Genomic DNA, 20,735 nt, shown 5'->3' on the forward strand with positions numbered 1-20,735 from the left:
AGCCTCTTACCCCTCATAAATTATGCAGTATCGCTGTGAAAGAAAGAGAAAAATGACTCCATGGTGGTTCACCTGTTGACTTAGTTCTGAAAATCTAGGTCACAAAACTTTTGAGCAGTTTCCTTGTAAATCACATATGTGGTTGTCAGAGGAAGAGTCTTGTATTTAGCCTTCTTGCCTCATGTACAGTGACTACAGTGAAACTAAATGCATAGCAACCTACTTCTCCACACCAGCCTAATCCAGTCTCGGCTGGTTTTGCTTTTTGAAAATGAGCAAGAACCTTTTTCTCCTAGTAATACCACTAAAATGTTGAGTTGACTTTTCATTTTTGCTTTGAAATTCCCCTCTAGGCTCTAAAGCAGCAATTAACTGTCAAGTTGAGGCTGGTGGCACCTATGCAGAGCAGACACTAGCTATTATGTATTGCTCACCAGGCGTCAATCTGGCCTTTTACACACGTGGTCACGGTTGATGGCCTTAACACAGTCCTTCCAAGTACATGGTCTTCTCCTCATTTTACTGATAAGCAAACTGAGGTTCAGAAATGTTCAATCATCTGCCTAGTGCCACACAAATAGTAGGTAGCAGAGTTGAACTCAGGTCTTTCTAAATCAAAAACCTACATTCTTTCTGCTGTTTTATGCTGCCTCTTAAATTACTTAACTATGTATTAAGAATGCTTTGTAAAATCAGTCGTCTGCCCAGCAGTTCTTTTTTTTTCCTTCTTTCCTTTTTTTTTTAAATGGAGAGTAGATACATAGTTGAAGGAAAAAGTGGAGCCCAACAGGACCCAGATCTTTTTATTGCATTTTTTAAGGGCGAAAGTAGATCAGATTGATTTTTCTTTCCTCATACTTCATCACAGCAATATGATGTCCAATTTGACCAAAATAACAACTAGGTAAGTAATTGCTTGATTAAAATCTCATATTTGGCATTGCCTGAGACAGAAATCCTAATAAGTGATAATATTATGACAGAAACCCTAATAATTGATTAAAAGTTAGATGACATTATTTTCATTTTAGTTTTGAGAAACTGTCAACTTTTAATTATTTTGCCATGTACATTTCACATGACCATGTTTTAAAGGCACATTTTCCAACATAGTCAAGATGAAGGGAGACATGTTTTAGGCAAGGAATATCAGTACGTTTTTAAGTTTATAAGGGAACAATTTATTAAATGACCCCAATCGTATATCAAATAGTATATACATTGGTAGATGAACCTCCTATCTTTTTTTAGTAATTTTTGTAGCCAAAGAAAATGGTTCTTGGTAACTAAATGTAAATGCCAACTCAAGGCTAATGTGGGTTTTTTTAAGATCAGATTTTACAGCCCAACTCTTTTAATTTTAGTGCAAACTCTAAATTTAGCTAATTTCAACATAGTATAAAACTAATCAAATATGCTAGGCATTTTGCTTCTACAGAGTTTAGGGCATTTTGCCTAAATTGCTTGCCTCTAATTGTGGGGTCTTATTTCCCTTTCAGATATAGAGGACTTAAAATATGCTGCTTTTGGAAGCTACAGTAGCAATTTTGCAGTGAGCACACTTACAAGCTGTGACTGGTCAGACAGGGATGATGCAACTCAGGGCAGAAAACTCTCTCCATTTGTCCTCTCAGCAGGAAGTGGATCCCCCTCAGCCACCTCAATTCTTCAAAAGAAAGAGACTTCATTTGGCAGTTCTGAAAACATCACCATGACATCTCTCTCCAAAGTAACAACCTTTGCAAGTGAAGATGCTCTTCCAGAGACCACCTTCCCAGCGTTTGCCAGTTTTAAAGACATGATTCCTCAGACCAGTGAGCAAAAGGAATATGAAAGCAGAGACTATAAAGATTTCACAAGACAGGACCTGCCTACAGCTGAACGGAGCCCAGAGGCCACTTGTCCCAGCCCAGCGTCCAGTGGTGCCTCTCAAGAAACCCCCAACGAATGTTCAGATGACTTTGGAGAGTTTCAAAGTGAAAAGCCCAAAATCAGCAAATTTGACTTCTTAGTAGCCACTTCACAAAGCAAAATGAAATCCAGTGAAGAAATGATCAAAAGTGAGCTGGCAACCTTTGACCTTTCTGTTCAAGGTGAGTAGCTTCCAAGGTAGATTTTACTATTGCGGTTTTTTTCCACTGAGATGTTAGATGTTCTTAAGAATAAAATGTTGCTCCCTGGTTTAGCAGGAAATAGATTTTTCTAATCTTTGAAATCCGGGTCAATTACAGATAGCTATAATAAAGATTTCCCTGAGACCGGAGTCAAAATCAGTATCCCTCAGATAACTGTTCTATGGGCTAAAAACAAGCATAGCATACAGGTATTGTTCATTAGCTCGTTTGGTTAGAGGTGCGCTGTGTTAAAAGAGCCAGATAAGTGGATTTGAGCCACTTGAAGGCACGTTAGCTCCTCTCCTGTTCCCGGGGCACAGATAATGTCTTTGAATCCAAAGGTTGCAATGTGGTGGCCGTGGATCTGTATCCAGCCTGCATATCACATTGACCCACACAAGAGATTTTTAAGTATGAAGTAATTGCCAGTATTTAAAAGACATGAGATTTCCCAATCTGGATTTCCACCTTTTCTTGAGAAGTCATAATATCTGGCACTAGTAGGTCTGCACTCCCATATGCTGACAAGCAGCTGGAGCCAAAAGCACCGCTCCCTGTAGATGGGTCATTCTCTCTCTCTTGCCATAATCCCCACCGCTTCCTGTCTCAGCGGACCTACTTAGGGTATTCACTTTCCTTGCCTGGTCTCTGAAGGCATTTGAGTTTGCCTCTTCTGCTTTAATCTCATCCTGACTGAAGGGGTCGTTGATTTCAGCTGGATTGAGAGCCTGCGAAGGAACTCGATTACAAATCCATAACAAATGACTGGAAAAGCCACACAACTCTTACACACGGGTATTTAGAAAGGTGCTTTTGTTCTCCAGACTCCAGTGATTCTGCACTGAGCATTATGGAAGACTTGTGATAGATCAGAGAAGAGTCATGTTGAAAATAAAAGGCAGGGAAACCAAGCAAGAAAGAACAGTGGAAAGAATTCAACATGTAGCTTCCCAGAAAGAATGAATGAGGAATGTGTTTGTGAATGCCTCATGACATAAGCATCTGAAGAAGAGGGTTGTGGGCTGGGTGTGGTGGCTCACATCTGTAATCTCAGCACTTTGGGAGGCGGAGGCAGGCGAATTAACTTGAGGTCAGGAGTTCGAGACCAGCCTGGCCAACACGGTGAAACTGCATCTCTACTAAAAATACAAACATTAGCCGGGCACGGTGGTGCACACCTGTAGTCCCAGCTACTCAGGAGGCTGAGGCAGGAGAATCGCTTGAACCCAGGAGGCAGAGGTTGCAGTGAACCGAGATCGCACCACTGTACTCCAGTCTGAGCAACAAAGCAAGACTCTGTCTTAAAAACAAAAAAAAAAAAAAGAGGGTTGTGGTAGCGAGGAAGAGCCTCTGCCTGAACTAAGGTAGGTGGCCAAAACCTTTGACTGTATTCTCCCCTTCTCCCAGGATCACACAAGAGGAGTTTGAGCCTCGGTGATAAAGAAATAAGCCGTTCTTCCCCTTCTCCGGCTTTGGAGCAGCCTTTCAGAGACCGTTCCAATACTCTGAATGAGAAGCCCGCGCTGCCCGTCATCCGAGACAAGTACAAAGACCTGACGGGAGAGGTGGAGGTGAGAGGAGAGCTTTCTATAGGGGGTGGATAACAGACCAGCAAGCACACAGGACCCCAAGACAGAATGCTCTCAGCTTTCACATGGGGAAAATGAGGAGCAGAAAGGCACAAAGCACCAGACATAAACTATGTAATTAAAGTGAGAGAAGGGTAACATTAGCCCTGGGTGAAAACATTTTCCAGGTGTGGCACCCACTGAAAGTAGTCAGTGACCCTAAAACCAAAACTATTCATGGGACTTCACAAGGATGGCAGAGTTTGTAGAATTCTTCTTGAGCACTTAGACTTCATTGTCTTCATGAAACCTCAAAATAGAGGAGACAGGGAAAATATTCTGAATTTTTTATTTTTGTCTGCTGCATCTTAGTACATTAGCCGGGCATGGTGGTGCACACCTATACCACGGTATGTTCCTCCTATGGCCAACACACTTAACTTCCTGCCTTTCCCTACTCCTTGTTACACATGCACGTGGGCCATGTCCTCACACACAGCGTTATAACCAGGGAGTGGAAAGCCAGCAGCCTAATAGCAGTTTCTGTACCAGATAGCTACATGCTGAGTGCCTTGGAAGAAGGGCTTACACTGTTACTGATGGAACAAATGAGGCAACACTCACAGGGGGAAGCCGCTGGAAAGCATGTCCCTTCGACTCACAGATCCTGTGCTCAGAAGTTACATTTATTAGTAATTTAGCATAGTTATTAGTGAGTTCAAAGGTAAACTGCGGCCGGGCGTGGTGGCTCATCCCTGTCATCTCAGCACTTTGGAAGGCCAAGTTGGGCAGATCACTTGAGCTCAGGAGTTTGAGACCAGCCTGAGCAACATGGTGAAACCCCACCTCTACCAAAAATACCAAAATTAGCCGCTTATGGTGGTGCGCACCTGTAGTCCCAGCTACTCTGGAGGCTGAGGTGGGAGGATTGCTTGCATCCAGGAGTTGAGGCTGTAGTGAGCAGAAATCATGCCACTGCACTTCAACCTAGGCAACAGAGCAAGACCCTGTCTCAAAAAAAAAAGAAAAAAAAAACTGCTTGAACTAGAGTGATTGTAATAAAAAGGAAAGTCTTCCAAGCTCAAGCCCTTTGAATTGACAGAGTCATCAATGGAAGATTCCATGTTTGCGCTCAAGGCGTAACCCAGTTCTTTTTATCAAATTCACAGGAAAATGAGAGATATGCATATGAATGGCAGAGATGCCTGGGGAGTGCCCTGAATGTGAGTATGTCATTTTCACGTTCACATGTATGTAAGTGTTCTCTTGTGCCTTTTTGCCTTCTTGGTTCATTTGAATGGACAGAGGCAAACTTCAGGAGAGCCTTACGTGGATGTCCCTGGGCAAAGTGAAACTCTGTGGAAGTCATACATCGTAGGTGAGGCTTCTTTCACACTTACAATAGCAGACTGGCTCATGTGTCAGTCGTCTCCTCATCTGTCATTGTGTTTAAGAAATACCAAAGTGATTTCATTAACTCTGACTAAATCAAAATAGTATTTAAACTAAAGAACCTGTCTTGGCCGGGTGCGGTGGCTCAACACCTATAATCCCAGTACTTTGGGAGCCTGAGGCAGGCAGATCACGAGGTCAGGAGTTCAAGACCAGCCTGATCAACATGGTGAAACCCCGTCTCTACTAAAAATACAAAAATTAGCCAGGCGTGGTGGCGCACGCCTGTAGTCCCAGCTACTCAGGAGACTGAGGCAGGAGAATCACTTGAACCTGGGAGTTGGGGGTTGTGGTGAGCTGAGACTACACCACTGCACTCTAGCCTGTGCTACAGAGCGAGACTCCGTCTCAAAAAAAAAAAAAAGAAAACTGTCTTTTCTCTTCCAAAGAAATGGAGGATTGTTTCTTCAAGGATAAAATGAGATTTTTTGACACCTCGTGGCTTTTCGGTTGGGTTTTCTACTAACAGTAAATTGATTTGCGATGACTTTTGTTAGTTATGTAAGGTGATGTGATTTCATTTCTTGTAGGTCATTAAGAAGGCAAATGATACCTTAAATGGAATCAGTAGTAGTTCTGTTTGCACAGAAGTAATTCAGTCAGCTCAAGGCATGGAATATTTATTAGGTATGTTCTTTTATATTTTACTATTGAAAATGATGGCACTTTGCATTATTTTCACTTTTCCCTTGAATTATTTTAAGCTAGATCTCTCAAGTTACATATGACTTCACTAAGAAGCATCTGCATTTGTGGGTAAGACACTTAAGTTACAGGCAGTAAACTATTGAACTTAAAAAGTCTCTATGGCTAAGTTTCCTCGTCCTTGTTATATACATAACAGCAAAAATGTAAAATTATGTCTCTGTTACTGGTTTATCAGAGCTACTGATGCACTGAAATAAAATCATCTTGTCTCCCATCAGTTCCTTACCATACTCTATATTCTTTCTCTCGACCGCTTAATGACACCACAGAATCCTTAACCTCCTGGTCATCTGCAGCAATTAGATACGTCAGTCCAACGTGAAAGCGCAGCCTCTGTCCGCTTCGGTGTTCCTCCCTTCCCCAGGCTCAGGCTTGGCCCGTGGCCGGAGCCACACACACTGGACCCTAATCTTTTTCAAATCTTTACTCACTTGTCAGCTTCTGAGTGAAATCTTTCCTAGCATCCGTCTCTCCGAAGAGTATCCTCTCTCCCCACCCCGGCACTTCCCATCCCATTCTCTGCTGGATTTTCTCTTTTGCTCTATTACCTTTAATTTCTTACATATGTTACTTACTGCTCTTTTCTTAAGACAGGATCACACTCTGTCACCCAGGCTGGAGTACAGTGATGTGATCATGACTCACTGCAGCGTCCACCTCCCAGGCTCAAGCAATCCTCCCACCTCAGCCTCCCAAGTGGCTGGAACCACAGGCGCGCACCACGATGTGCCCAGCTAATTTTTGTAGTTTTTGTAGAGACGGGTTTTCGCCATGTTGCCCAGGCTGGTCTCGAACTCCTGAGCTCAAGCAACCCACCCACCTTGGCCTCCCAAGTGCTGGGATCACAGGTGTGAGCCACTGCGCCTAGTTACTTGTTGTTTTTATGCTCTGTCTCCCTCCACTAGAATGAACCTCCACGAAGGCTAGGATTTTGGTCTGTTTTGTTTACTGGTGTGTCCCTAACACCTAATCTAGTGTCCTGCACATAGTTGGCACTCAAAAATATTTGCTGGATGAGTGGAGAGTGAAGGGATGTAGCCTCTGCCTTACTCCTGCCACCTCACTCGGGGTCTTCTTTTCCTGCTCAAACAGGCACAGTTCTGCATAAGCAGATGTCCACCAGGAAATGGGGCACCTGTCTTTTCTCCTCGTATCTTTGTATCTATGGAAGATTCTCTTAGAAGCGCCCTCACTTGGCTTAGGGTGGGCAGTGATTTCTGCCCCTCCCTTGGGGAATGAAGAAGAAAGGCCATAGTGCTGTGCACAGGGCTGCTGAGGCACACTCTGAAGATCCCCTGGAATCCCTCTGTGTTCACTTAGAGAGGTTGGGGTCATGTCTTTGGTGACTGTCACATTGCAGGGGTTAGGGATGTATCTGGTGGCTGTCCTTAGAATGTGAGGTACTTACCACCTCTCATCCTTGCTTGAAGAGTTCAACCACAATTTAGAGACCACAGGAAAAGAACCGGTCTGCATCCTGTTGCATGTATAAAGATAAGTGAAGTCAAAGTGTTTGTAAGACCTTCAGATTCAGAGGGGTGAGATATTTCTTAATTACTTTGTGATGCTATTAACATTGAGATTCTTTTAAATTTTTACTATCCCCATTTTCAGCTAGTTTATTGGGATTTCCCAGATTCAAGCAGATGGACTCATAAATAAACCTCCCAAAAAACAAAACCTAATAACTTGCATATTGCCTGCCATTCTCCAAGCACTGTTGTAAGCCTTTTACCATGTTAACCTGTTTAATCCTCTCAACCATCCTTGGAGGAGGTACTGTTACCGTCCCAACTTCACAGATGAGGAAATGGAGTTACAGAGAGGTTATGTGACTTGCCTAAGGTCATGTAGCCAGTAAGAGGCATAGCTGGAGTTTGAACCCAAGCAGTGCAGCTTTAGAGTCTATGCTCTTACCAGTGAGCTATACAGCAGCACTGAGAAGTGGATTGGTCCCAGAGAATAGTACATACACGTCTGTCCAGATGTACCCTTGTTTCTAATAGATATCAGCCAGCAATGATGCTCCCCTGTCTGGTTCCTCTGTGTCTCCACTGTCAACACTCTCTCTCTGCTCTCTCATCCCATCAGGTGTTGTTGAAGTGTACAGGGTAACCAAGCGTGTGGAGCTGGGGATCAAAGCCACTGCAGTGTGCAGTGAGAAACTCCAGCAGTTGCTGAAGGACATCGATAAAGTATGGAATAACCTAATCGGCTTCATGTCACTCGCCACACTCACAGTAAGTCCATGAAACAACTCAGCAGTTGCTTTCCTTTCCAGAAACCTAAGCTGTAAAGCAGAGTGTATTCCTATGATGGTACTTACTGGAGGCTGAAGGTGCCAACTGGAGCCTGTTGTATTAAAGGAGGGAGATCACCGGTGTGTGGTCAGCTGAACAGCACCAGGTCGGCTTCTGATCTCTCCAAGGCCCAGGGAACCTAAGGAAAAAAAGAGTATAGGAAAACATTCACTCTGGCTACACCTTTCTTAATTCACATAACACATGGGAGTTTTGCAAAGCATTGGTTTGAGATACTCCCTTTGCACTTCTAGTTATTTGTGTCCCCATATGTGTCCTTTCAAAAAGCTATATGATACCTCATGTTGCCATCCTGTAGTTTGTTTAGCCCTTCTTTTTTTAGGTTCTTGGGTTATTTTCATTTTTTCCTGTTATGAGTAGTTCTCTAAATAACAAATCACTGTTCCTTTGTGGGGATGTAGTTCCTCTAAGTGGAGTAAGAGGTCAGTGTGTGTGTCTGCACAGGTGCATGCATACATATGTAGCTGTTGTTACATTTATTAGAAGGCTTTCCAAGAGCTTGTATTGTTTGCAGTGCTACCAGATATATATAAGTACATGGATACATTTCTCTACATTATGTCCTATCAGTTTCTTAATTTAACAAGCATGCAATTATTCCCTAAGGTGTTTTTTGCATTTTGTTTTAATTTCATGAGAGGCTTTGCCGTGTTCCAAATGACAGTTTACTATTTCTGTTTCCTTTGTGTATAAATGGATTGGACTCTTTTGACCATTTGACCATTTATTCCTTGGAATATGGTTATTGACCTTATATATTTCATATTTGTAATAGATTTATATACATATATATAAGCTTGTAAACTTTTATCAGCTTTTTTTCCTCCTCTATTACTGTCCCTTTTTTACATTTCATTGGGCGAAACTATTTTATTTTTATATATTCATACCTATTCAGTTTGTCTCTGATGATATCCTTTATTTCACAATAGTCAGAAGTTTATCTTCCTTCCACAGCTGGAATAAATATGCTATTCCAATTTTTTTTTAACATGGAGCACTGTGACCCATCTGAATGGGATTGCAGTTGCGTGGGAGGAAGCAGTTCTAATTTTCTGAACTGATAGCCAGGTGGATACCCAGCTACCCCAACAATGTGTCTTCAGCAGCACATCCTCTCACCATTGTCATGTTGCTTCTGGTTTGTAATATTAAAGTCTTTAAGAGTTTAAATAATTTCCAAAACTTTTTCTTGTTCCCTTGGATCAGTTCTCATTTTCTAACCTAAAACCGTAGGTAGATAATTTTTTTAAAAAAACTGTTCTGGCAAGTGAAGTAAGAAATGAAGTATTAATATTGAAAAAAGAGATAAAATTATGTTTAGTTGGTGATAATGAAATTCTTTTAAAAATCTAAATTCAAGCAGCTTGGTGCAGTGGCTCACCCCTGTCATCCCAGCGCTTTGGGGAGGCTGAGGTGGGCGGATCACTTGACCCCAGGAGTTTGAGACCAGCCTGGGCAACATGGTAAAACTCCGTCTCTACCAAAAATACAAAAATTAACCAATCTCATAACCTGGTCAGTCGATAGATAGATAGATAAAAAAATACATTTTTTAATCTAAATTCAAGAGTATAAATGTATTGCATGTGGCAAAAATTCGTAACAATCCTACATATTAATAGTAGTTAGAAAATATGATGAAATTAGGCCAGGCATGGTGGCTCATGCCTGAATCCCAGCACTTTGAGAGGCCAAGGCAGGCAGATCAATTGAGGCCAGGAGTTTGAGGCCAGCCTGGCCAATATGCTGAATCACCATCTCTACTAAAAATACAAAAAAAAAAAAAAAATTAGCCGGCTGTGGTATCTAGTGCCTGTAATCCCCACTACTTGGGAGGCTGAGGCAGGAGAATTGCTTGAACCTGGGAAATGGAGGTTGTAGTAAGCCGAGATGGTACCACTGCATTCCAGCCTGGGTGACAGAGCAAGACTCTGTCTCAAAAAAAAAAAAGAAAAGAAAATGAAGTTAGATACCTTATTTTTTTTGTTAGAAAATATAACGAAGGCCAGGCACGGTGGCTCATGCCTGTAATCCCAGCACTTTGGGAGGCCAAGGTGTGTGGATCGCCTGAGGTCGGGAGTTGGAGACCAGTCTGATCAACCCCATCTGTATTAAAAATACAAAACTAGCTGGGTGTGGTGGTGCATGCCTGTAATCCCAGCTACTTGGGAGGCCGTGGCAGGAGAATTGCTTGAACCCAGGAGACGGAGGTTGCAGTGAGCCGAGATCACGCCACTGTCTTCCAGCCTGGGCAACAAGAGTGAAACTCCGTCTCGAAAAAGAAAGAAAAGAAAAGAAAGAAATATAATGAAATTAGAAATCTTTAAAAAAAAAAAAAAAAATCTATTAACTAATTCAAGCCCATATCACTTTTGAACTTCTGACCTCTTTTTTTTTTTTTTTTTCCCAGACAGTCTCGCTCTGTCACCCAGGCTGGAGGGCAGTGGTGCGATCTCGGCTCACTGCAACCTCCACCTTGTGGGTTCAAGCGATTCTCGTGCCTCAGCCTACTGAGTAACTGGGATTACAGGCATGCGCCACCTCGCTCAGCTAATTTTTGTATTTTTAGTAGAGACGGGGTCTCACCATTTTGGCCAGGCTGGTCTCAAACTCCTGGGCTCAACTGATCCACCCACCTTGGCCTCCCAAAGTGTTGGGATTATAGGTATGAACCACTGTGCCTGACCTTGATACTAATATCAGAAAGAAATTTCTTTTGTGGGTTCTCCTAAAGAGAAAACTGATATAATCAACATTGTCTTCAAAAAAAAAAAAAAAAGAAAAATCCTTTCAGTAAATAAAGCAACAGGTTTCATTGAGTAGTTTCTTATTACATCTCTCAATATAGGCCAAATGGCATAACTCCAGAGTATGAGAGGAAGTCATTTTAAGTGTGGAAAAAATAGATTAAATTGTAAACTAGGAGGTGTAGCAGTGCATACTGATGGCAGGCTCGTGTCTTTGCTCTGTAAAGGAAGCATACAAATCAACGAAAAATATACCAACATCTCAGTAACGTATGAGCAAAAATGTGAAGTGATTTGTAAAAGGGGAGGTACAGTTAATCAGTAAACATTAATTCAAATTAAAACAAGGTTACATTTTTTACCTACTTTTTTTTTTTTATTTTTATTTTTGAGACAGCTCTCACTCTCTTGCCCAGGCTGGAGTGCAGTGGCGCGATCTCGGCTCACTGCAACCTCCACCTCCCGAGTTCAAGCAATTCTCGTGCCTCAGCCTCCCAAGTAGCTGGGATTACAGGCGCCTGCCACCATGCCCAGCTAGTTTTTGTATTTTTAGTAAAGACAGGGTTTCACCGTATTGGCCAGGCTGGTCTCGAACTCGTGGCCTCATGTAATCCACTCACCTCTGCCTCCCAAAGTGCTAGAGGCATTACAGGCGTGAGCCACCACGCCTGGCCTGCCTACTAATTAAGCCCAATTTTTGTGTGATCTATTTGTTTGAATACTAATAGTGTTGATGTGGTAAAATGTGGACTATATACTGTAGGGTGGAGTCACCTATGGAAAGAGAATTTGGCATCATGCTCTCCTCCTGGCTGTGAACTTCTTGAAGACAGAGATCAAGACTGCGTTTTTCATCTTTTCTTCTTTATCTGAGCACAGTGCCAGGCACTATGTAAACATTCAGTGAACACCCAGTAAAAGCTGAATGAATTAAAGGAATTAATATTCATTCAGAGTAGCTGACTCAGTAATTCCACTTCTGAGAAAATGTCCTAAGGCAGCGATTCTAAATATGAATTCACAGAAAGAAGCAAGTTAAGTGCACAGAGTTGTTCTTTGTAAACATGAAAAATTAGAGACAACCTGAAAGTCCAAATCTAGAGGACTGGTTAAGTAAATTGTGGTGAATCTTTACGCCAGGATCTTATGCAGCCATTTTGTAAAGGAACACGAAGTTTGAATGACACAGAACTGTTACTACAGGGCTTGAAGGAAATCTGCCAAAATGATATTAGGGATGTGTTTGGGTAATGAGACACTGGATTTTTTTTTTCTTTCTTTTTTAGACAGGGTCTCCCTCTGTCACCCATTCTGGAGTACAATGGTGTGATCACAGCTCACAGCAGCCTTGACCTCCTGGGCTGAAGCAATTCTCCCACCTCAGTCTCCTAAATGGCTGGGACCACAGGTGCACACCACCAAGCCCAGCTAATATTTTTGTAGTTTTTGTAAAGACAGGGTTTTGCCATGTTGCTCAGGCTGGTCTCAAACTCCTTGGGCTCAAGGAATCCATTCACCTCAGCCTCCCAAAGTGCTGGGATTACAGGCATGAGCCACTGTGTCCAGCCAGAACACTGGATTTTTCAATATTCCTTTAGTTTTTTCATTTTTTCAACTTTCTTTCGATAGCATTTGTTGCATTTATAGTGGAAAAATAAGTGTTTTTACTCTAGTAGGAGAAATGTATCATTACCCTTCATTCACTGGCAGAAACCCTCCCTGTAGATACCCCTTGTTACCCTTGCCCACTTCTCCTTTCCATTGTAATGACAGGTTATCAAGTTCTTAAAACTGAATTTTATTTATTTACCTATTTATTTATTGTTTAGAGACAGGGTCTCACACTGTCACCCAGGCTGGAGTGCAGTGGCACAGTCATGGCTCACTACAGCCTTGAACTCCCAGGCTCAAGTGATCCTTGCATCTCAACCTCCCATAGCTGGGACCACAGGCATGCACCACCATGCCTGGCTTGGTAGGGACAGGGCCTCGCTATGTTGCCCAGGCTGGTCTCAAACTCTTGACCTCAAGCAGGCTTCCCACCTCAACCTGCCAAAGGGCTGGGATTACAGGTGTGAGCCACCACACCCAGACTACTTTAGGGACTTTAATTGCAGTAAATCTGCATGGCAACCTGACATCTTTACCCTGCCTTCATCCTCTCCTGAAGCAGAGGAGAATCATGCCCAAGCTACCAGACATCTTCTCTCCTGACAGTCCACCTGACTAAGGAGGACTATAGTACCACACATCACCACCCCTAAAAGGCAACTGAATCAGAATACTGCAAACAGAAGCTGGGGAGAAGGAATGGGGGTAGTTTACTACTTAACCTCTGTTTCTCTATTTACATTCAGAGAGGTAGAATTCTTGGGGTCTGAATGAGAGTCTTCCAGTTCTATCCTTAATGGATTGGTTAACTGTTACGATAACTAATCCAAGGAACTTGGGAGAAAAGGCATGTGTTTGCTGCAGTCCTCCAATTTTCTTTGAGCTTCTGGAATTCACTTCATTATCCTCTGGATCAGAGAAATGCATTAAACTCTGCATTTACTTCCTGAGCTCCAGCTACTAATGAAATTGATTGGCTAGTGATGTGTGCCGAGGGTGCCTGTGAAGTTGTGGGGTAGAGAAGGATGTGTCACCAGTTGTGAACTTGGAGATCAGTATGTGTCTGTGTCCTTCCTAATTCACCCAACCTGCTGCTTCCTGACCTTGTCCTAATATGGAGCAGGTTGAGCCTGAATATCATCATAGCAGTAGATACTTTTATTCTTCCCTTTTACAGATGAAGAAACGGAAGCACAGAGATACTGGCGAGGCCTGGGTTTATTCTGACAGTCAGAAGTCAACTTTCTCAACCTCTGTTCTTTGTGGCCACCTTGAGATGGGCAGGTCGGGTGGGTAAAACCAGAGAGGTACTTAAGTTTTTGTGGGGGGAATGGGTTGATTTTAGCATCAAGGTTAATGAGTTCAAACACCAGGAGTCTTTTCTGGCAGCAACTTGTTATAAACAGTCGAGTTCTTTTCTGCACGTTGCCCTTGCATATATATACCAGGACTGTAGAGTAACTTAAAAGCCTCCTTCTTTACATTTAGATTTTAAGGTTCTTTGTTTGGGTGGCAATCGGTTCTTATTGCAGTTAACACTTGAAAACTAGATTTCTATACAAACCCCCAAATCAGCCACCCATCTCTTCTCTCCTGTTGCTGCTGGGAAAAGATGACTGTGATCATAAAGCGTCTCTCTCCTTGCCATGAGCTCTTGGAAGAAAAGGTATCACAAAGACCAGGTGTACTTGCCAAGCTCGTGAATTTGGGGGAAAGGATAAGTGGGGAGATTCCTGGGTTGCTGCTGTGTGTTTACTTCTTGAGATAGCTCCTCTCGCCAGGTGAAGTGCAAGCCAGTTTCATTTTTGTGCCTCTTCCCAAGCTCCTGTGGCTGCAAGCTTGCTACAGCTGCACCTTCTAGACTCTGAACACCCCTCCACACCTTTTCTTTTCTTTTTTTTCTTTTTTGGTAAAATAAAAAAAATATATATATATACACACACAATAAGATGTGAAAATCTTGGTTGTACCACTCAATGAGTTTTGAAAAATGCATACTCTCAAGCATATAACCCATGCCTCTATCAGGATATAGACTACTCCATCAATCCGGAAGTTTTCTTATGCACCTTGTTAATTGTCGCCCTACTCAGATATAATCCCTGGTGTGATTTTTTTTATACCAAGGATTAGTTTTTCCCAGACCTTTTTAAAGAGACCTTGGAATTTGATTTTGTTGTTTTGAACAAAGCCTATTGGGTTTGGGGCCCATCTAACCTGGAGCTTTGCCCTGTTCACATATGGTGGCTCTAACTCCTTTAGTGTAAACAAATGTGAGGTAAATGCAGAAAAGGGCTGGACATTTATGCCCTTCCCTCAGACTCCCATTGTGAGCATCCTTTTCTATCGTCAGTGTCTAGATGCTAAAGAGTGGTTTTACCTAACTTTTGTTTTTTAAGACACTAGGTAAGGGTATAGAGATGAATTAATCTTCCAACTTGACAACACAAGAATGTACTGTAAATTGAACCTGAACACCGGAGTATTCATTTCTCTCAATACCCATGTGCTTCCCCTTATAATTGCTTTTTTCGCTAGGTTAGCTGTGGCAGAACAACAATCATTCTTTGCCCAGATTATACCATGTCATTGTACCCTTGATAACTGCTAGGTATGTCCTCTGTCTGTAAAACTTGAGTTTCCCACTGCATGAGGAATAGCACACATTCCACAGAAATAGTGTAAGGTGTTACTTGTCATGAAGAAGCCTTTACTCTAGCAGAACTGATGAGAATACCTGCATAAATGTAAATGACATAAACCAACATCTGTGTAGTTCAAATCATTTGTAACAAAACTATACAAACTCCCAGGACTCTGGATTAGACGCTCAAACCGGAGAAATCATTATTAGAAAGAGGCATGATTGAGGTTTTATGGGAAGCTTTTAATGCTTAACACTATTGCTTCATTTCAGCTAAATGACTTCCTTAATGAACTACATTGCCACAGTGAGGCCCTTTGATTCCATACTACTATTACTATTACTATTACTATTACTATTACTACTACTACTACTACTACTACTACTACTGGTTACCTTTTATTGATATTTTGCACCTAGGGCCTGTCAGTCCTTGTGCTATATGCTTTACATTCATTCTAATTGAATCCTGGTAACCCCTTGTCATCACATGATGAGTCCTTATAAGGGGAAGGTAGGAGGGGAAGAGTGAGAGAAAGTGATGTGACAACAGAAGCAGAGAGAAGAGGAAAGTGGCAGATGCTCTCTGCTGGCTTTGAAGATAGGACCACGAGCCAAGAAGTGCAGAGGCCATCTCTAGCAGCTGGATTATACTGTAGAAGTAATTATCACTTTTACAGATGAAGAAATTAGGGCTTTGAGAAGATGAAACTTGACTGAAACTGACAAGTCTGTGATTTGAATCTGTATCATTTCAGAATCCATTCTTCTTCCTACTCTACGTTACTTCCAGCTTTTAAGTTACTGAAAATGACTTCTTTCTTCCCATGAAGACTGTGAGGCTGTTTCTGTCAGAAGACAGCTGCTTCACCTTCTGCAGTGAAAGTCGCAGAACGTAGTGCTGCATCACAGTAGTCATGCTTGGGCTAAGGAAGGCAGGGTGCACAGTCTTAAACTCCAAACTGTGACTCCTTGATGTTTATTTAAGCTGGAAAGGACACAGTCATTCCCCTATCCATGGCGGGGAATTGGTTCCAGGACATCCCCCATTTCTGGATATAAAAATCTGCAGACGTTCAAGTCCCTGATAAGAAATGACATAGGATTTGCATATAACCTATGCACATCCTCCTGTGTATTTTAAATCATCTCTAGATTACTTATAATACCTAATACAATGTAAATGCTGTGTAAATAGTTATTATACTGTATTGGATCTTTTTATTTGTATCATTTTTGTTTTTTCCTATTTTTTCCTCCGAATATTTTTGATCTGAGATTGGTTGAACCCATAGATGTGGAACCCATGGATACCGAGGGCTGACTGTACTGGCAAAGCTTTGTGCTCTCTCTTTGGTACTCTTTTTCCCTGGACTAAGGCTCCCTCTTGTGGTAGAAGCATGTCTTCTCCGGGCACAGACTGAACACCTGCTTCTTTCCCAAGAGGTAAAAATCACCTAGTTTAGTGAGATGTGATGCACTGAGGTTGGCTCCCTAAGTGGCTTGTCATCTAAGGTTTTATCTTGTGAAGTGGGTTGAAGTTCAGTAGGGTTGGAACAAACAGAGAATTCTGTCCTGGAAAATTAATCGATTTTTGCCATATAAAATCTAAGAGAAGAGAAAAGGTTGTTATTCACCTGTATTTTAGTCAATTGGCAATCACACAGGCTCTTTGATTCCACTGTTCACCTCAGTGAAATATGAATTCTTTTGTACTTCCTTTCAATGTGAAATTGACCTGTGAATTTCAGAGTACTTATTTCCTATTGCTGTGACGTATCAGGAGAACAGTTTATTTTTAATGGTGATGGCATTTTTGTCGTCTTGCCAGTCTGCACAATGTTTTAGACACGGGATCTTTACTGTGTCTCTGCAGGGCTATCCTCAGTTGACAGAAGGCAGCTGTGGTAGACAGAATGATGGCCCCTCAAAGCTGCCCATGTCCCTGGAACCTCTGAATATGTTACCTTTGCAAATAGGATTAAGTTAAAGGTGTTTCATTGGGGAACGTATCCTGGTTTGCCCAGGTGGCCCCAATGTCATCACAGGGATCCTTAGAAGGGGAAGGTAGGAGGGGAAGAGTGAGAAAAAGTGATGTGATAACAGAAGCAGAGAGAAGAGAGTGACAGAAGCTACATGCTGGCTTTGAGGATGGGACCACAAGCCAGGGAATGCAGAGGCCGTCCCTAGAAGCTAGAAAAGGCAAGGAAACAGATTTTTCCCCTAGAACTCCCAGAAGGAATGCAGTGCTGCTCACTCATTTTAGACTTCTGAAATCCACAACTGTAAGAGGATACATTTGTGTTGTTTTAAGCCATTAAGTTTATGCTACTTTGCAACAGCAGCAATAGGAAAGATTATACAAAATACTGTAACCAAGCAAATACCAAAACTTTATAATTGCCTATGGAACCTGTGTCTAGATCACCCTTTGTATCAGTCAAACTAGACTAGGTTATGCTTCAGTAACAAACAGCTTCTTCCATCTTAGCAAAAGCAAAGCTTTATTTCTTGCTCAGGCTCTATGTCCATCTCAAGTTGGTGGGGGGCTCTGTGCCATGTCCTTATCCAGGGACCCAGGTTGACAGAGCCTCCACCATGTGGAACACAGCTGGTCACCATGGAGGGTCAAGGGAACATGAGAAATAGCACATTGGTCTTAAAGGCTTCCTCCCAGAGGTGACGCTTTTTTTTTCTTTTTTCCTTTTTTTTTTTTTTTTTTTTTGAGACGGCGTCTTCCACTGTCGCCCAGATTGGAGTGCAGTGGCGCAGTCTCAGCTCACTGCAGCCTCTGCCTCTTGGGTTCAAGCTATTCTCCTGCCTCAGCCTCCCAAGTAGCTGAGATTACAGGTGCCGCCACCATGCCCAGCTAATTGTTTTGTTTTGTTTTTGAGACGGAGTCTCACTCTGTTGTCCAGGCTGGAGTGCAGTGGCATGATCTCGGCTCACTGCAACCTCCACCTCCCGGGTTCAAGCAATTCTCCTGCCTCAGCCTCCTGAATAGCTGGAATTACAGGCAAGCACCACCACACCTGGCTAATTTTTGTATTTTTAGTAGAGACGGGGTTTCACCATGTTGGCCAGGCTGGTCTCGAACGCCTGATCTCGTGATCCACCCGCCTCAGCCTCCCAAAGTGCTGAGATTACAGGTGTGAGCCACCATGCCCGGCATTTTTTTTTTATTTTTAGTGGAGATGGGGCTTTGCCCTGTTGGCCAGGCCGGTCTTGAACTCCTGACCTCAGGTGATCCACCCACCTCAGCCTCCCAAAGTGCTGGGATTACAGGTGTGAGCCACCACACGCCCGGCCTACATGTGACTTTTGCTTAGTTTATTGACTGTGGCAAGTTACAGGCCCATGCCTGATTGAAAAAGGGGTAGGGAAGGCCCATCCTACCATTCCATAAAAAGGAGAAAGATTATTGGTGAAGAACACTAATGACTACCAAACTCTTCTTCCTCAATAAGGATCTTCTTGGACACCACTGTAGGAGTTGATTGTAGGCTAAAGACTCAGGATTCTATATCTCAGTCTGACACTGGCGCTTATCAGTGTCAGTAGGCCATATATAAAATATATATTTTAAATCTTTACTAAATGCATGAAATACTTGCCAAATAAGGAGACGATCAATTTAAGGTGACTTATAGAGGGCATATCTTCTTATATGAAGGCAGCCAAACTGTTATCTTATATGACTGGTGCCAAACTCTTGCTATTATACTACAATAAACACCCTGTTTATACATGTATACTTAGTTAATTTTGTCAGCTGAAAGAGTAATTTGATCACAGGATCATTTATGCAGAGCCTTATGGTTTTAACTGGCTATTACAGTATGACCTTTTCATTTGCTTTCTTTGTGCCTTTGGTAAACAGATATTAAGGGGCTTTATTAATTGGATTGATTTCAGGATTCAGAGTTTTCCCAGATTTTAGTGATTTCTCAAATAGCCCTGATTCAGTAACATGATGACTATCTATAATGTGGGTTACAGAGGTGATCCTATGTTTTAACCTCTTTAAAAAGCTTGCTAAGAGTTCTTCAAAGTGAATAATTGTGATAAGCATATAGACTATGTGTTCACTTCCAGACATGTTTTATGTCCATCTGAGATATATAGAAATGGGAGAGAGGTGTTAGGGCAAGTGAAATTGTTACCCTTTTACAGATGACTGACTGCAGAACAAACAAGTATCAGTGCCAGCCTCTTCTGCATTTGACCACAGTGACCATGGTTGCACTAAAAAAGACAAGAGAGAAAAGAAAAAAGATCCTATGACTTGGCTAAGGCCATGTAAGTTTACTTTGATCACCTATACCAGAGTCCTCTTGCACACAGTTGAAACATACACCTCCCCTTTTCTTCTTCGAAAACCATGTGTTCTTCCTTCCCCTGCTGTGATCTCAGTGGATCTAGCTCAAATGTGTTTAAGAAAGGTTTGTGGAGCTAGTTCATGGTTTATTATTTCAAATTAGAAAGGAACAGGGAACATCATACATAATCTATACATTTTTATAAGGAGAAACCTTTTTTTTTTTCCTGGTGAGGAAAAATATGGATCATATAATTTTGCTTTGTTGCTCAAAAACAATGTAGAAACTCCTCAGTGGTTCAGACTGGAAGAACTATGGGAAATGTAGCTGTTACTTTGACAGGAATTTGCCATCATCCTGGGTCACCTCAGTATCCATGAGGACAAACCAGCTTCCATGCCAGGCTTCCAGATGCTTGACTGCCTGGACCACAGGACCCTTGCTTCCCCTGCACTTCAGCCACCCACTGGCATCATCACAATGGGCTGTGTTAGCAAACACTGTGCAGCGCCTGTGCAGTCTCGAACCCAGACATCGAACTTCCTGAGTCCGGATTGGCAACCCTCCAGTTGTCTCACTCTTCACTGGCACTGCTGCTGTTTTTGGTTCTCAAGACAGGATATTGTCTCTTTTACTGTGTTCCTATCAACCCTCTTCTGTCTTCACTTCTTTTCTCACCTCCTTACTCTCCACAGTGCATGAGGCATCCCTCCTCACTCCCTTCAGTCATGCTCATTAGACAGAACCCAACCGGAATCAGTGCAGCCATCCACCTTCTCCCCCACCTTGACCCACTGTGTGCTGGTGGAGAGAATCACACCGCCAGTTTGCTGCTTGAAGCTCGCAAGGCTACTGCTATTTCAGACACAGCCGAGGATCTCTCACCTCCTGCATTAGAGTGAGGATAAACCCTCTGAGAGGAACTCCTCAACTTCTAGGCTCCCACCTAAGATTCCATTCTGTCACACTAGTGTGTTAGATCCAGTTCGTACTGGCTTGAAAGAGTTTGTTAAATGTTCAGGAATTTTATGAGCCAGTTGTTAAACATGGTTATTACTCAAAATTAAATGAAGACTGGGTGCCGTGGCTCATGCCTGTAATCCCAACACTTTAGGAGGCTGAGGTGGGAGGATCGCTTGAGGCCAGAAGTTCTAGACCAGCCTGGGCAATGTAGTGAGACCTCATCTCTACTAAAAATAAAAAGTAGCCAGGTGTAGTGGCACACACCTGTATTCCCAGCACTCAGGA

At 42.5% G+C, this 20,735-nt stretch overlaps 1 protein-coding gene across 15 annotated transcripts in view; it reads left to right on the plus strand.

The window, feature by feature from the left end:
* Window positions 1-20,735, plus strand: part of SYNRG (synergin gamma) — a 96,294-nt gene that overhangs the window by 67,290 nt on the left and 8,269 nt on the right. For 10 of the 15 annotated variants that reach the window (XM_050764569.1, XM_050764571.1, XM_050764576.1 and 7 more), the window contains 5 exons: window positions 1,500-2,093; window positions 3,522-3,685; window positions 4,852-4,905; window positions 5,665-5,761; window positions 7,934-8,082. In XM_050764569.1, coding sequence (XP_050620526.1) covers window positions 1,500-2,093; window positions 3,522-3,685; window positions 4,852-4,905; window positions 5,665-5,761; window positions 7,934-8,082 — 1,058 coding nt within the window. Of the gene's footprint in view, window positions 1-1,499; window positions 2,094-3,521; window positions 3,686-4,851; window positions 4,906-5,664; window positions 5,762-7,933; window positions 8,083-11,676; window positions 20,574-20,735 lie in introns of those variants that run through there. The other 5 variants (XM_050764572.1, XM_050764584.1, XM_050764583.1 and 2 more) reach the window with 3 other exon arrangements.

The sequence above is a fragment of the Macaca thibetana genome, chromosome 16 (genome assembly GCF_024542745.1).
Source record: "Macaca thibetana thibetana isolate TM-01 chromosome 16, ASM2454274v1, whole genome shotgun sequence".
Classification (NCBI taxonomy): domain Eukaryota; kingdom Metazoa; phylum Chordata; class Mammalia; order Primates; family Cercopithecidae; genus Macaca; species Macaca thibetana.